This window comes from Diabrotica virgifera, chromosome 1, assembly GCF_917563875.1.
Source record: "Diabrotica virgifera virgifera chromosome 1, PGI_DIABVI_V3a".
Taxonomy (NCBI): Eukaryota; Metazoa; Arthropoda; class Insecta; order Coleoptera; family Chrysomelidae; genus Diabrotica; species Diabrotica virgifera.
Genome location: NC_065443.1, coordinates 54,750,350 through 54,768,448, shown reverse-complemented (window position 1 = coordinate 54,768,448; position 18,099 = coordinate 54,750,350). Strand labels below are relative to the sequence as shown.

Below are 18,099 nucleotides of genomic sequence, written 5' to 3'. Positions count from 1 at the left end.
GTAAAAAATAATATTTAGGGTATGGTGCATAGTTCCAAATATTATTATTATTCCATAATTTATTATTATAGACTGTACCCCAGGTTTAAGTCGTACAAAGCAAATAATACAAAATAATACATCGTACAAATAATTCTAAAAAAAATTCAAATGCAAGAGAGTTTTTTAGCTTCACACCTAATATTTGACGCTAAATGGGAAGAGGTATTTAATTTTGTAGGTGAACTATTACAAACTTTAAATATAAAAGACATGAGAGGTCAGGGGTATGATAACGGTGCCAATATGCGTGTATGATAAGGGTAGGATAATCCTCGACCTTCTTTTGTTCCACGCGCTGCACATAGCTTAAATTTAGTATTGAATGATGCTGATAAAGTATCAAATAAAATAGTAAACTTGTTTAATATACTACAAGAACTCTACGCATTTTTCTTTTCCACCACAAAAAGATGGGATATTATAAAACTACATGTTTCTCAGTAAAATCTGAAACCCCTAAGTGATACAAGATGGTCGAGTAGGATAGAAGCTATGAAGCCATTGAAATTTCATCCCTATTCCACGAACATACGCCTGTTTTGGATTAATTCGACAACCAATATTTTACTGTGCAAAATAAGAAGAACGAAAGTAAATTGCAAATTACATTGTTGTTTATTGGAATAATTATTAGCGCCATTTACTTTCGTACTTCTTATGTTGCACAGTAAAATATTCGTTGTCGAAGTAATCCAAAACAGGCGTATGTTCGTGGAATGGCCATTATAATTAAAATTTGTAAGAATCTTGATATCAGATAATGATATATTTAAGTTAGAAATTAGACAGTATTAGAATAACTGGCAAATCCTAAGTTCGTTAAATAGTAGATTTGGTAGGATGTTTGGTTATGATCATGTTTTTGGTTTTTTATTAGTGATATTTTTACATTAAGTGACGATGATATTTTAAAAAAAATGTCTTGCTCTTCAACAAAATTCTTAATATTTAATATTACATAATTGGAAAATATCTAATTACATCTCTACCAAATATCACTATTTCATTAAGAATCCTCCTCACTTTAACTGTCTCTTGCTTCTGCTGGTGACAGATATTTTCAAAATTAAAGTTATTAAAAATTATATTTGAGTCCTACTACTATGGTAAAGGAAAGATTATCTGGGTACGGCAATATTAGCTATGTAGCAAGAGCTAGTCATGACTTTGAAGATAATATAAAAGAATTTTCAAATGTACTCATTTTTTTCGAATCCTGAGAAAACTAATAAATATATTTTTGAAAAATTTAAACGCAGAATAAAGGATTACATTATTAACAAGGGCCAAAAGTCCATTAGAATAAACAAAATTTTTTTGAATGAGATACTTAAAATTAAGGGCATAGGCGCAAAATGTCGCCTGCCAAAATGTTCAATGTGCTTTAAATGTACTTATTCATTTTTTTTCGAATCCTGAGAAAACTAATAAGTATTTTTAAAAAATTTAAACGCAGAATGAAAGATTACGTTATTACTGAGGGCCGAAAGTCCCTGAAAACCTCTATAATGAAAATTTAGTGTGACTTTTAATTTCAAATATCTGATTTATTATGACTGGTCATCATCTTTAAACAATCGACATCCTGTTGATGTAGTCTATTTAGATTTCTCCAAAGCTTTCGATCGTGTTCCCAAACGTCGATTATTCTCCTTTTCATGAACATTTTTCAGTGCGTCACAAATTATAGAAAAAAAGGTAAGTCCGTGATAATACACATTTATGACATTTATTCTAACGTGACATTTTAGTTAAATCTGACAGTTGTCAAATTTTATTTTCAATTTGGAATAAAACCAAATCAATTGTGTCTATTGCATTTATAAAATGGTATTTTCTTTCATTTGTATAGTCTTATAAATTGTACAGATTATATTGATAATATTATTATTTTATTTAATAAATAATTCTTTTTTGATTATGGCGCCATCTATCGACAACTAGAATAATCACCGAACTAGAATAATTACCGAAGTATTCCCAGACGTGCCTTTTTTTCTGTCACATACAATTTAATGCGTTAGAGAGAAATCGAAAAACTGTGACGCACTGAAAGATGATCATGAGAAAAAGAATACTAGCTAAATTGGATCACTATGGTATCCGCGGAAAGTTAAACTTTTGGATTAAAAATTTTCTATCAGACAGGTACTTCCGAGTTCGTGTTGGGGAAGCTTATTCACTGGACAAACCAGTTAAGAACGGAGTTCCACAAGGATCAGTACTTGGACCACTACTATTTTGTATATACACTAGTGATCTTCCTCTTGTTGTATCCAGTAAGGTTTCCATTTACGCAGATGATACTAAATTATATGTGAATCCAATTATTGACCAACATGTTCTTCAAACCGACCTTGACGCAATATTCAAATGGTCCTCAGAGTGGTTACTTCCACTGAATATTGAAAAATGCGTCATACTACATATTGGCAAAAATAACCCATTTCTACCGTACTTTATTAATGGGCATCCTATAGAGACTGTAACCTCTCACAAAGATCTTGGAGTGATAGTTAACAGTAACTTAAATTGGTCTGACCATATAGTGTCCGTGTGTAAACGTGCAAATTCCAAACTGTTTCTAATCCGCAAATGTTTTACACGAATATCTCTAACCACAATGAGTAAACTTTACTCTATATACGTCAGACCTATTCTTGAGTTTGCCGGGCCAGTGTGGAGTCCAGATCTTAACCGTGATAAAGTCTTACTTGAAAATGTTCAACGTAAAGCCACAAGACTGGCATTTGGCCGTGTAAGACCTAATTATGAAGTTAGACTATCCTTGGCTCATCTAACAACATTTGAGCATCGACGTCTTCGAGGTGACCTAATCATATCCTTCCGTATTTTAAAATATAATTTTGGAAACCTTAACACAATATTTACGCTAAATCTAGACGAACGATTAAGAGGTCATCGTTATAAATTAAAGAGGGAACTGACGACAATAAGATCCAGAATGAACTTTTTACCAAACAGAATATTTAACATCTGGAATAACTTAGATGAAGACACCATATCGGCAACTAGTGTTAACATTTTTAAAAATAGACTTCTCTAGAATTCTTTATTTTCTTTGCAAGACTGAATTATTTTAGGACGGCATTATTTATTGTTTCAGAATTTTGTTTGAAATTGTAATTTTTATAATTTTTATTAGTTTTTATAACGATATTTTTCTTTGTTTTGAACATTATGGGAGCTTTACAGGACCGAATTGTTTTAGGGTGGCATTGTTTTATTGTGTCAGTATTTTTATTTGATGTTTGTTAATTTTTAACTTTATTCTTAATTTGTATTAGTTGTAAAATGATATTTCTCTTTGTTTTTGGGCATAATAGAGGAGCTGGCTCCTCTGCCCTTATTTGATTTATAATAATAATAATAATAATAATAATTAAATAGAAACTTTTTGGTTATTCTAAGGGACTTTCGACAATCGGTAATAATGCAATCGTTCATGCTGCGTTTAAATTTCTCAAAAATATCTAATAGTTTCCTCAGGATTTGCAAAAAATTAATACGTATAAAACACATTGAACATTTTGACAGGAGACATTTTGCGTCTATGCCCTTAAAAATCATACTAAATTTTGTCTTATTTTCACCCCTGTAACTTTTTAAAATAAACATTGTAGTAGTTTTCAGGGACTTTCGACCCTCGGTAATAATGAAATCTTTCATTATGAGTTTAAATTTTTTAAAAATACTTAAATACATATTAGTTTTCTCAAGATTCGAAAAAAATGAATGCATTTAAAAAGCATTGGCACGGAATGTTGCGCCTACACTCTTAACTAATATGTATATTAATGTTTTTTTTGTTTTTTGCCGTCATCAGCAAATCAGTTACAAGAAAAATTAAATTTGAGTTCTTGCAATTTCTGTTGTTTCACATATTACTAGTAAAAGATAAAAAAAAATGATTTATTTCATAAGTGGATATAGTATTGCGGGGGCCCTGCATGCAATGATGAAAGTAAAATTCTCGTGTTAGTGATTACATAGTGATCCTTTATTTCATCTTTTAGGACTCTCCACTAAGGTATAAGGGATAAACTCGTGGTTGAACTTCGTCGAAAATCCGACGGACTATAATAAATCTTTAAACGATAATTTAGCCTCTACGAAAGTCAAATTTTATGTTCAATGGTATTAAATAATTTAAAAGCAATCATTATTGTGGTAATTAAATTGTTATGTAAACTTTGTTGGTGATACTACAAATTTTGTGGGTTTATATTTTTATTTTATTACTCACAACGGTACGATTTTAAATGTTGATTAACTATGTTTATTAAACAATTCAACTTCCTGTTTGATATAGGTATGAAGTTTGGATGAATATTATTTATTCTCTTGGACTAATTAGCAAAATACAAGGAAAAGTTATTTACCAGCAATTTTATTGCTGGAATCGAATCTTATGATTGTATATATTAATAATATAGGTATGCAAAGTCCGCAGATAGTGTGCTACTTTTTTTATAAACAAAATGGCGCCCACAAATCGTGTTCTTTTTCAATTTTTGCTCTATAACTATAAAGATTTTAACTTTACACCAAAAACACACAAATAAAAATTTACCATAATTAAATTCTGCATAAAAGCGTGTTTTTCCCGATTTACTTTGACGAAAAATTTCCCCGGAAAATGCGGGTTTTTCCAACAAAATCTTTAATTTTCAACTAAAATTTTAGATAAGTAATTGTTTATCAATAATTTAATAACTAGGTAGTATAAAAGCTCTTTTTATACAGATTATAATTCCAGAAGCCGATGGAAATTGAATAAACAGTTTAGCAACAATTAAATTGTTAATTAAAAATTTACGGTCGATATAATAACCACAATAATTATGATACATAAGAATAACTATGATTTTTCACTCTTAACTCTTAATGTCATTTATTTTAAAATATATAATAGATGTCTGAATTGAGTCTAAATGAGTCAAATAAAATTAAATTATTAGAATATTTTGTATTAGGTAAAAAAAACAAAAGTTTTTTAATCTATTACTGTTTTGTATTTTGAAAACAATTTCCGAAGTGGAAATCGAAACCTCAAATAAATTTTAATTTTAAGGTGGCTTATTTCCAACATCAATAGTAAATTGGATTATAAAGGTATTTATTTAGGTATACTTAAATATAAATATTTGACCTGTTAAAAAATAAAAAAAAATCTTAAATTGTTTTGAACTTTTGTAAAAATGAACTTACACTTTTGTGAGTGCTCGCAACGAGGGGCCTTCTGTTCTTAACAAACCTTTCAGCTCACATGTCATTTTTTGTAATCACATAGAGATATAAAATAATAAATAATGAAGTACAGTAATGCTACGAGTACCATACGAAAGGTGAAAAGTTTTAATTTTAATGTGCACCAAAAAGGTTTAAAAAAATATTTTTCCGCAAATCGCCAGGAAATTTTGACATTCCTGTCAAAATTTCTTGAAGAAAAAGTCAGGACTTCCTTACTGTAAGGAAATGTCATTTCCTTACTGTAAGGAAATGATATTTCCGTACAGTTGTTAGTGTTCTACATAAATGATAGAAAATTATTAATAATCCATAAAACGTCTGTATGCATTTTCGTACTTTTCTCTTGATTTCTTTGGCAATAATTCTAATGAAGCAGTATTCACTGCCTCAACCAGCTCTGGAGGAGTCCCAGGAATGGAAATTTCATCATCACTTATCATTTTACTTTCGAGAACACCAGCAATTAAATTTATAAGCGTCAAGTTTGACAATTCAACCTCAATACGTTTCCATAGTAACCCAAGTAATTTTATTAGGAATTTCAAAGCACCATTTATTTGGGAATAAAATTATCGCGTTTTTTTTAAATCAATCAATATCTGTCGAATTTTAAACGATTTGCGGAAAAATAGTATGTTTACCTCGTAGGAAAAGCCACATTCCTGGACTCTGTGTTGCTAAGTCTCGGCTTGCGCCTCGACTTAGCAATCTTCACAGTCGTCCAGGAATGTTAAGCTTTTCCTACCCGGTAAACAATGTACTATTTCCGCAAATCGCCAGGAAATTTTGACATTCCTGTCAAAATTTCTTGAAGAAAAAGTCAGGACTTCCTTACTGTAAGGAAATGTCATTTCCTTACTGTAAGGAAATGATATTTCCGTACAGTTGTTAGTGTTCTACATAAATGATAGAAAATTATTAATAATCCATAAAACGTCTGTATGCATTTTCGTACTTTTCTCTTGATTTCTTTGGCAATAATTCTAATGAAGCAGTATTCACTGCCTCAACCAGCTCTGGAGGAGTCCCAGGAATGGAAATTTCATCATCACTTATCATTTTACTTTCGAGAACACCAGCAATTAAATTTATAAGCGTCAAGTTTGACAATTCAACCTCAATACGTTTCCATAGTAACCCAAGTAATTTTATTAGGAATTTCAAAGCACCATTTATTTGGGAATAAAATTATCGCGTTTTTTTTAAATCAATCAACATCTGTCGAATTTTAAACGATTTGCGGAAAAATAGTATGTTTACCTCGTAGGAAAAGCCACATTCCTGGACTCTGTGTTGCTAAGTCTCGGCTTGCGCCTCGACTTAGCAATCTTCACAGTCGTCCAGGAATGTTAAGCTTTTCCTACCCGGTAAACAATGTACTATTTTTAACCAAAAATCATTTTGCAAAGTTAACTGTTATTTATAACGTATAAACAAAATTAAAATAACTTTGAAACTATTACTCGTAGGCGAAATATTTATTCATATTTGAAAAGCTGACGTTTAGGTAAAAAGAAGGTATTTTTTTAATTCACAGCTAATGGGTTAGGAATTAATTAAGAAAAACAACTTGTCACATTTTCAAATAAAGACTTTTTCTTAACCCTCGTAAGACGATGCCTAGATTCTTACGTAAACCACGGTGCGGGGTGCAAGTCCCCCATCCGTATATCCTTTTTTTATATGTAAACGTCGGAAACATTGATTTGAAATGTAATTTAAACTTATTATACATACTAGAAAACATAAAAAATATGAAAAAAAAAATTTTAAGAAACGCTTTTCTTTAATTACGAGTGACTAAAATTACAAATATAAAAAAAATCAACTAAAAAGCAAAAAATAAAAAAATTGAAAAAATCTAACACATTCGTCAAAGAAAAGCGTGGTGCGTCTTCATCGAATAAACGGTTTTCGCCCCACGCTTTTCTTTAACGAATGTGTTAGATTTTTTCAATTTTTTTTATTTTTTGCTTTTTAGTTGATTTTTTTAATATTTTTAATTTTAGTCACTAGTTACTAAAAAAAAGCGTTTCTTAAAAAATTTTTTTTCATATTTTTTTATTTTTTACCTTTTAGTCTTACACTTGTCAAACATTAAAATATATCGTCATGTTTCTTAAAAAATATGTATAAAACATATGATGTACTAACATGAAAAGTAGTCGGAATCGGCAAAAAATTTGAAACTTTATTGTTTATTTATGAAGTATAACGTAAACAATTAACGTAAAAAGTGAAAGTATGTATAGTTCATATCATTAGCTACAATCCGTAAAAGTTTCAAGTTTTTCCATTGTAAAAAACAAGAGAATTTAAGCATTTTCCATTAGAATCTTTTTTTTTTTATTTAAACAATTAATAAACATAAAACAAAATTTGTTGATTATTCGTGTATTGTTCCCGCGAATGCATATGTCTGCAAATTTTCATTCATTTGCATTGGAGAAAAGGCACTCAAATTAACGTCTAAAGATTTGACGCAAACTATTGAACTAAATAAAAGAGTTTAATAATTTTACAAAGTACTTATTTCTTTTTAAAAAAATAATTATCGTTGCAATACAAACTATACAGTACACAATACAGTAATGACAGGACTTTTGGTCGTTTTTGTCCCGTTGCTATTTAGCTCCAGGTGAACATCAGAAACGTCCAATTCAGGATATGCAATTTTCATTATTTGACGTAACTGACTATTTTTAATGGGAAATAAGCCACAATTTTATTAAAAAAATGGTTTTATTAACGTTTCGACGCCCAAATCGGGTGCAGTTATCAAAATATAAAAAATATTAATGAATTAAACAAACATGTTGCTTAGTAACAAAAATTCTTCTAATAATTTATTTAATCTGACTCATTTATATCGGCAATTCAGACATTTTAAAGTAGAATACTTTAAAATGATATTGCCCATATTTATGAGTTGCGTTCCTGGTACGACTTTGCTGAAAGATAGTTCATTCGATTACATGAAATCAACCCCAACTCAAGAATATCCGTCACAAAAAAATCATGACATGTGATCTGTCTTTAAAAAGACAACCACATGCAATGGTGACAGTAAAATTCTCGCGCTAGAGATTCCATAGTAAATCACGAGGGAAAACCAGGAAAAAACCTCGTGATACTATCCCGACATCGTAAGTATTAAGTCTCACTTTAGTTTACTCTCAAAACTAATACCAAATTCTGACCTTAATATGTACATATGTTATTTTAAATTATAAATATTATTAATAATACCTAGATATATACACAATACTAAAATATAAAATATGTACTAATTCGACATGTTATTGACTTAATTTTCTTTCTATTGACTTATTATATATTATTATTATTTATTTTTTTCCCTCGTGATTTACTATGAAATCTCTAGCGCGAGAATTTTACTGTCACCATTGCATGTGGTTGTCTTTTTAAAGATAGATCACATGTCATGATTTTTTTGTGACGGATATTCTTGAGTTGGGGTTGATTTCATGTAATCGAATAAACTATCTTTCAGTAAAGTCGTACCAGGAAAGCAACTTATAAATATTGGCAATATCATTTTAAAGTCTTCTACTTTACATAAAATGTATAATATATGTCTGAATTGCCGATATAAATGAGTCAGATTAAATAAATTATTAGAATAATTTTTGTTACAAAGCAACAACATTTTTGTTTAATTCATTAATATTTTTTATATTTTGACAACGACACCCGATTTGGGCGTCGAAACGTTAATAAAATCATTTTTTTAATAAAATTGTGGCTTATTTCCAATTAAAAATAGTTAATTACAAAAATGCCACAAGAAAATAGCTTCAGAACAACATTGACGTAACTGAGAGTGCATATTATTTGTGTTTTGATACCTGTAGATGACATATTCTTTCACCAATTTGAGTCCTAAGTCTAATAAAAACTTCATCTTGCATCCAAATGTTTCTAGTCGTAATTTTTTATTTTCTAAAGTTTGAAAGCCTTTGTGGCTTAAATATCTAATAGGTGACAAAACATTACCATGCGCCACCTGCGTGTTTGGCGCTGTGTTGTGTATTGTTGTGCCATTTTGTCTACTACGTCAATAGCTCCTATAATTTTATTATAATGAAGTATTATTATATTTAAAAAATTTAAAAAACTATTTTTTCCAAAAAATTCAAAATTTTTAATGTATTCTGATCGATTTTCTATTGTATAATAATACTTCAAGTCTTATCTTCAGCATGAGACTAATTAAGTTAATTATAATAGACAAATTAGTTGCGAATTTAAAAAAATACCCACTTTTAGCTAATTATCTTAGCTTTTTAAATATGAAAACGATTTTTGGTTATAAAAATGATTTGTTTTTTAATTATTTGTTTTTTTTTTGTGCGTGTTAAAAGTAAAAATGGCTTATGATATTACAAAAAATGACGTTTCGAATAAACAATTTGAATAACCTTTGAAACTAATTAAGTACGTTCTTTAAGGGTAAAATATTGCAAGACCTCTAAATTCTAAAGAACCGCTCCGATTTAGAAGAAATTTTGCAAATATGCTCATCTTATCCTCCTCTTCAAAAGTGATATGACTACAATGAATGTGTGCTTTTTATTTTTAAGGGGTGAAAACTACCCTTTTTTACCAAAAATTAAAAACAGCCGATATAACCGTTATTTAAATCTAAATTATGTGTAGGTACAGTAAAACCTCTGTTAACCGAAATAATTAGGGGTGAGGCCGTTTCGGATATCAAGAATTCCGGTTAAAAATACCATTGTTTTTTGCATTCTTCCTATCAAATTACATAGTATTCTTGGTCAAAGTTGGTATTAAAAAATACTGTGAGGTGATTTCATAATGTTTTCTTTAATATAAGTGTTAATTTATATTAAAAGAAAATTAACATTGAATTGCTGCCGTTTTTCGGTAAAAATTTACTTTTTATTGACGAAATTATTGAAACTGTCATCCGTTTCGGTTAAATGATATTTCGGTTAAAAAGGTTTCGGTTAACGGGGGGTTTTAATATAGGAATTGGATTGTTTCTCATATTGAAATGTATTTTATAGTTTTTAACTATTTTTAACCCTTAAAAACTACCCTCTAAATAAGAATTTGTATAAAAAATATTTTGTAACTTTAAATTAGGTAATGATGTATTTTGTAGTGATCTAAACTTTATTTTATATTTGCAATATAGTCTGTTAAGTATTTATTATTTCAACCCTTATAAACTACCCCCTCAAAGACATTTACTAGATCATTCACTTACGGTAAAATATTGCAAAACCTGTGAATTTTAAACAACCGCTTGGGTTGACATGAAATTTGGCATTCACATAACTAATAATTCAAAGAAAAAAAGTGATATAGTACCGATGAGTGCTTTTGCCCTGGGGGTGAGTTTCACCCCTTCTCGGGGGTAAAAAAATATATGTCCAAAATAATGTTTATTCGGAAATGGATAAACTGACTAATTCTAAGCATCTTTTCTTCTATAGAGTTTTTTCACTAAGTCAATACTTTTCGAGTTATTTGCGAGTGAATATGTTCATTTTTCAACAAAAGAACCCCGTTGTTAGACGGTTTTTCGCAAATAACTCAAAAAGTAAGTATTTTATCGAAAAAATATTAAGAGCAGAAATATAGATTATGAAAAACTGAAAAAATCTGTGTATGTATGAACTTTGGAAACCTAGTAGAACCAGAGTCGTAGCTAATGAAGTTTCAAGATACCGGGTAACGGGGTGTTGAGATTTCTCTTACAAAGTGAAGATTTATTGATTGCTCTAAAACCGGTTGAGATATGCAAATGAAATTTTGCAGACCCAAAAGTGGGTTTTAAGAGGTAGTTATTACGCATTTGTTGACAGACTTCCTATTAAGAATTTTATATTCACCTTTGACGCGCATACGGGTACTAGTCTGAATTAAATAAAAATAGTACGCCACTGAGGTATTTCAAATTAAAAAGCATTTTTCAGTTACTTATTTAATTTATGACAAAAAATATATCTTCCCTTTTTTTCATACGATGCGCCTTTGTCATGAAAAAATAAATAAAATACTTCTATCAACGCTTAAAAAGTATTCGACATAAGTTTCAATATGGTTTTTTAACGATAACTTCTGTAATCTTGAAGATATTTCATTATTCCAAAGCTTATTTTGTGGGGAATTGTAAGTGCTAAAACTTTTCAAAAGTTTGACTTTCTGGAGGACTTTGATTTTTAAAGCATGCGATTCAAAAAGCTTAGAAAACTGCTTCTCACACTTACTTGCAAACTTAAAATATAAATATCTCACTCAGTTTTTACCATAGAAACATTGACAAAACTGAGTAAGTTTTAGTATGAAAAATACTATATTTTAGTGTTACTATATACTTTCCAGGTTTCTTTTAGTTTTCAAGTAATTTTGAAAAAATGGAAAACATTTATAAAATATCAAAAAATAATTTAATACTAAATTGAAATTTTTTTCAAACCTAAGCACTTTAAACTGGTTAAAATATCAGAACACGTAGTCAGGTTATAAATAAACCTAATTGTGTATGGAATAATGTTAATTTTTATTTTTGTGGAAAATTCACCAATTTAAGTAATTATTCTTTTGATTTTTCAACGACATAATCGTTTTGTTTTTGTAATAACTCGGCCATTTTTTATCCAAATCACTTTTATCGTAGCACCTTTTAAAGGTATCAGTAAAATATTTAAAAGATGTCTCCATAATTTTTTCTAAAAATCTCTATTTCTTGAGTTACTTAATGATCAAATGTTTTATTGAAGGTTAATTCGAAAAAAACCCCATTTTAAGTAGGCTGTAACTTAGGTTGTGTTATTGCTATAATAATTTAAAGAACACTTTCATTCACTAATTTAAAAGGTTTCTTTTTGATTATAACGACTTTTTCGTAAAAGTTCATAATTTTAGAGATATTTTTGAAAATCCACTCAAAAACATGCATTTTTCATGAAGGAAATCATCAATTTCGATCGTGAATAACTTGCTAAATATCAATTTACCGAAAAAGTCGTATATAAGATTCTTTACTTAGAATTAAAATATCTATCAATTTCCGAGGTTATTTTGAGGTTAAATATTTCTACCCCCGAGAAGGGGTGGTACCCACCCTCAGAGCAGAAGCACACATCGGCACAATCACTTTTTTCTTTGACATTTTATGTATATGTATGCCAAATTTCAAGTCAATCCAAGCGGTTCTTTAAAATTTACCGCAAAAGCCGTCAAATAATGTACCTACTAATTAACTTACGCACTACAAGACACCCCTTTTAGAGCGCTCACAAAAGTGTAAGATAATTTTTACAAAAGTTATAAACAGTTAACAATCTTGTTTTATTTTGCTGTTTTTGGAGAAACAAATTTAAAAAAATTAGTATACCTACGTCATTTTGAATGTTACATCTCTTAATTAATACTCTTTAATGTTCAACAGATAAATATTATTTATATTTAAGTATAAATAGAATTATTTTGAATGGCAAGCGAAAACTCGGAAAAATTGCATTTATCACACTAAATTGTTAATAATTATAACGCCACAATTTATACAGAAATCTCATCAAATACTTGGCTATAGCAAAATCCTGAACTCAGTAAAATTGCTTGCTTATTTTCCTGGAGTAATTATACCAAAAATTTTCCAAATCGAACATAATTCAGATACTTAAAAAATTCAACCACTTAAAATTTCCTCAGTTCCAATCATCCTGAAGATGGTAACATTGAACTTCACACGAAAGTAATTTCACGAAACGTTTGAAATTGATACGTATCGGAGAAGAACGCAACAATACTCGCGAGCGCGAGTTCCGGCAGATTCCAATTTTTTAACCGTCCCAAAAATCGTTTTATGTATACTATTCGGGGAGCTGTACTATAATATATTATATTATATCTCACATATTATTATCTCATATCGCTCATTATAGCAATGAGTGAGTCTGCATACACAGAATTATAATATGCTCACTGATTACTATATAGGTCTGGATCCCGCGTATGAAAAAAAAGTTGATTAATAGCAAGCTGAAAATTTGTTAATAGCTTAAGGGTGTCTAGTCGGACAAACTTTGATATATGGGAACATTGGAACAGGGGAAGTTTTACTTGTGGAACAGGTTAAAAATTTGGAATGGTCAGACCACGAAAACGGCACATGTATTTTGTCCGACACAACAGACTTAAACTCTCCGAACAGAGATTAAACTCTCATGCAAAAATCAGACTGCTATTTATCACCAAATGGGCATTTTAATGAGTGGAACATGTAGAATATGTCAAATGACAGGAATTATGACAGGTGATAAATAGCAGTCTGATGTTTGCATGAGAGTTTAATCTCTGTTCGGAGAGTGTATGTCTGTTCTGTCGGACAAAATAAATGTGCCGTTTTCGTGGTCTGACCGTTCCAAATTTTTAACCTGTTCCACAATTAAAACTGCCCCTGTTACAGTGTTCCCATATATCAAAGTTTATCCGACTAGACACCCTTAATCTATTAACAAATTTTCAGCTTGCTATTTATCAACTTTTTTTTCATACGCGGGATCCAGACCTAATAATAGTAGATACATATAGAGAGGATCTAAATTATGGAATAAATTCATTTTCTCTAAAATGGACGACTTTGGAGAAAAATCCTGAAACAGGTCGATTTTTATTTTTAAATTACAATTGTCTGGCATATATTTCATCTAGTGATGTCATCCATGTGCGCGTGATGACGTAATCAATGATTTTTTAATGGGAAAAGGGGTCGTGTGGCACCTCATTTGAAAGGGTGTTCAATTCTCTATTCAGTAATATAAACGATAATATCATTGGGACGGATATGGGAATATATCAAACGGATATGGGACTACCGATGAGGGGGAAACAACCACCGAAACCGGTATAGACTCTTCCTGCACTCTCAGATTTGACCATAGTATTATGCAGCTGCTGCATTTTCGTGTTGCAAAGAAATTGAGAATGTTTATACATTTTTAATTCATTTACTCTTTTGTTTGAGTATTAAGGAATATTTCTTGTTGGAGCTTTTACCACGCTGAGCAGATGAGTTGTGAATTATTTAAAATTCTCTCATCTTAATTTCCTCGGCATCCTGTATGATTTATAAATTTTGAATATCTCAGGAGGTGTAACCAAAGAAAGTATTCCACCTGTTGTCAATCTAGTGATATGGAGACGATATTTATTGTCGTTTTCTGTGCTACTTCGATTGATAACTTACTTTGTTTTTCGGTAGATGGCCCTAGTTCATCCGTGACATTTCTTTCTTTCCAATTCGGAAAGGCCCAAAGTGTGGTACGTGGAAGAATCTGAGAGAGGAGGATATGGGACTACTGATGAGGGGGAAACAACTCCCGAAACCGGTATAGACGCTTCCTGCGCTCTCATATTTGACCATAGTATTATGCAGCTACTGCATTTTCGTGTTGCAAAGAAATTGAAAATGTTTATACATTGATAATATCATTATTTATACAGGGTGACCAAAAAAATATTTATTGAATTAAATTAATTCACGCAAAAAGAAGAATGTATGTAATTTATTTAACTCAAAATACATTGTACGGCTATCAGTAAATAGAAAAAAAATTTTATTCCACAAATAATCATTTCTTTTCGCTTAAATTAAATCACAAACAGCCTCCCGCCTACCTCTTGGCAGTTTGAACATTTAATTTAGGCGAAAAGTAATGTTTATTTGCCAAATAATTTTTTTTTCTATTTTCTGACGGCGATAGAATGTATTTTGAGTTAAATAAATTGCATACATTCTTCTTTTTTCGTCAATTAATTTAATTCAAAAATTATTATTTTGGCCACTCTGTATAGATAATAATATTAATGTTTATATTACTGTATAGAGAATTGAACACCCTTTTAAACTAGGTGCCACACGACCCCTATTCCCATTGTAAAAAATTATCGATTACGTCACCACGCTCAGATGGATGACGTCACTAGTATGAAATATATGCCAAAAAATTGTAATTTGAAAATAAAAATCGACCGGTTTAGGTATTTTTCTGTAAGGTCGTCCATTTTAGAGAAAATAAAATTATTCCATAATTTAGATCCATTCTGTATAGATGCATTGCAGATATGTAATATATTTATGAGATATAAAATATATTATAGTGATCTTTATTTTTAACTTAAAAACAAATAGAATAACTTTTTATAATATTTTTTGAATTTGACACCATTTTTTTTTTAAATATCTACAAAATATTATTTTCCAAAAAATTCAGATTTTGTATTGTGTTCCAATTGATTCTCTGTTGTATATTTGTAAACAAAACTTTAGTTTTTAATTAAGAAACTACGTTTCTATAAACAAATGAGCTGCAAATTAAAAAAAAAAGTTTTTAGGTATCTAATAGTCCCAAAACAACTTTTTTAATTTAAGCCTTGTAAAAATTGTCAGCTTTTCAGATATAAAAACGTTTTTTTTTTTTAATTTTTAACTAACAAATATTATGTAACAAATATTTTTTTGTATAACTGACATCAAATGTCATAATTTGCCACCTCGTGTCAGTTGCCGAAACGTTACATTTTATTCCAGGTGGTAAGGTTATTTTACATAATATTTCTTCCCGCTCGTGGACGTCAAAAGATCAAAAATTTATAAATTATTATCATAGTTGATCACTCCTAATTTTAATTAATTGAAGGCAATTTACAATTTCACCATAGAATAATGGTCCCACACTATTAAGGGTTTCATTTCTTGTGATACTTCCGAAAAATACGCCATGCAACGATTTTCTAGAACTAATTACATTTCTTCCTTTAGTACAAATCATTGAATTTTGCATACGCTCTCTCATGATATAAATTCTTAGATCTTGCGGGCAATATTTTCAACGAAGACTCTTTTGCAGTCTCTACTAATTTTGAGGACGTGCAGTAAAATTGTTGTTCATTTCGCTCAAATTTTGACACACAGTTTGACACAATTTTTTTTGTTACTTTCGTAGTTACCTAGGCAACGTCCCCTACTTTCCTGATTAATTCTTGATGTTCTATTTATTTTTATTTTTTGCGACAAAATTGTTGAAATTTCTGGTGTTTCTGGCAAGTTACAGAAAAAAAATTGTATTATACACGGGGCAAAATGCATATCTCTCATGATCGCACCGAAACGAAACTTTCATGTATCGCGCTAAAATGTGCGATTTTTGCCCCTTGTATAATTCATTTTTTTTTATTTTTTGTGTATTTTAAAACTAAAAGTCTTCATTTTTCATGTGGTACCAGTAGAAGTACTGTTCTTCATTATTTTATGACTTATGTTATTACAGAAAAGTTACCTTTTCAAATAAACAATTTTAATAAATTTTAAACTAATTAATAGGGGTCTTTGAGGACATTAACAAAAGATTAAGTTAATTTTTTACGAAAGTTATACAGTAAAACCTCTGTTAACCGAAATAATTGGGGGGTAGGCCATTTCGGATAACAAGAATTTCGTTTAAAAATAACATTGTTTTTTGTATTCTTCTTGTTGACATAGTATTGGAGAGATATAGCTGCAAAACATTGTAGTCAAAGGATAATCCAAAAGAAAATAGAAGATTTCTTAAAAAAACACTCTTAAACATGTTCATTTTCCTTAATTTTATTGCTTTTTTTACATTTATTTTTTATTCACGAAAATATTGAAACTGCCAGCCATTTCGGTTAACGATGTTTCAGTTAAAAAGGTTTCGGTGACCGGAGGTTTTACTGTAGATAATTAACAATTTTTTCTTATTTTGAAATTTTTGAAGCAACGAATTAATTTAAAAAGCTTTAGAATACGCCGTTTTGAATGTTTTTTGAACACGGGAAAGTTTTGTTAATTTTCCTGGAGTACATATTATATCAAAATGTTCGAAATCGCCTACCATATTTAAATACTTAAAAAATTAAACCACTTACAATTTCCTCAGTTCCAATCATCCTGAAGATGGTAACATTGAACTTCACACAAAAAAAAAATTCACAAAACGTTTGAAATGGATACGTATCGGAGAAGAACACAACAATACTCGCGAGCGCGAGTTCCGGCAGATTCCAATATTTCAACCGTCACACAACAACTGCACGTTGAGACCAAACGAATGAGTCTGATGCATTCGGCGGGTGATAGTAATTTTTCATTTAAATACTCGCTGCCAAGTTCGTCCAGCTTAATGCGTTCTAATCTTTTATTATCTCTTGAAAGGATCAGTGAGCTATTTGTGGCAGTGAAATGCTATCTAAACGCATACAATGAATGCAGTAGCAAATAGTCGTATAGTTTTATTTTCTGGTCAATGCCAAATGTCGTCGATAAGTCAATAATAATGTAATTTTCAAATACATGTAGGTACATATTCACAAATAACGGAATTGTTATGTTAAAGTACTGATAATTCGGTTATATTAGACAAAGCAACCAACAATATTATTTTCCGCAAATCGCCAGGAAATTTTGACATTCCTGTCAAAATTTCTTGAAGAAAAAGTCAGGACTTCCTTACTGTAAGGAAATGTCATTTCCTTACTGTAAGGAAATGATATTTCCGTACAGTTGTTAGTGTTCTACATAAATGATAGAAAACACATTGAAGTTTGACAATTCAACCTCAATACGTTTCCATAGTAACCCAAGTAATTTTATTAGGAATTTCAAAGCACCATTTATTTGGGAATAAAATTATCGCGTTTTTTTTTTAAATCAATCAATATCTGTCGAATTTTAAACGATTTGCGGAAAAATAGTATGTTTAC

At 29.9% G+C, this 18,099-nt stretch overlaps 1 protein-coding gene across 1 annotated transcript in view; it reads right to left on the bottom strand.

Annotated features, from left to right (window-relative positions):
• LOC114328599 (ATP-binding cassette sub-family G member 1) overlaps positions 1-17,484 on the bottom strand; it is a gene marked incomplete in the record, with an annotated part of 266,280 nt that extends 248,796 nt beyond the window's left edge. Inside the window, 1 exon segment of the mRNA XM_050657211.1 lies at positions 17,266-17,484. Coding sequence (XP_050513168.1) covers positions 17,266-17,286 — 21 coding nt within the window.
• Positions 17,485-18,099: the final 615 nt, after the last annotated feature.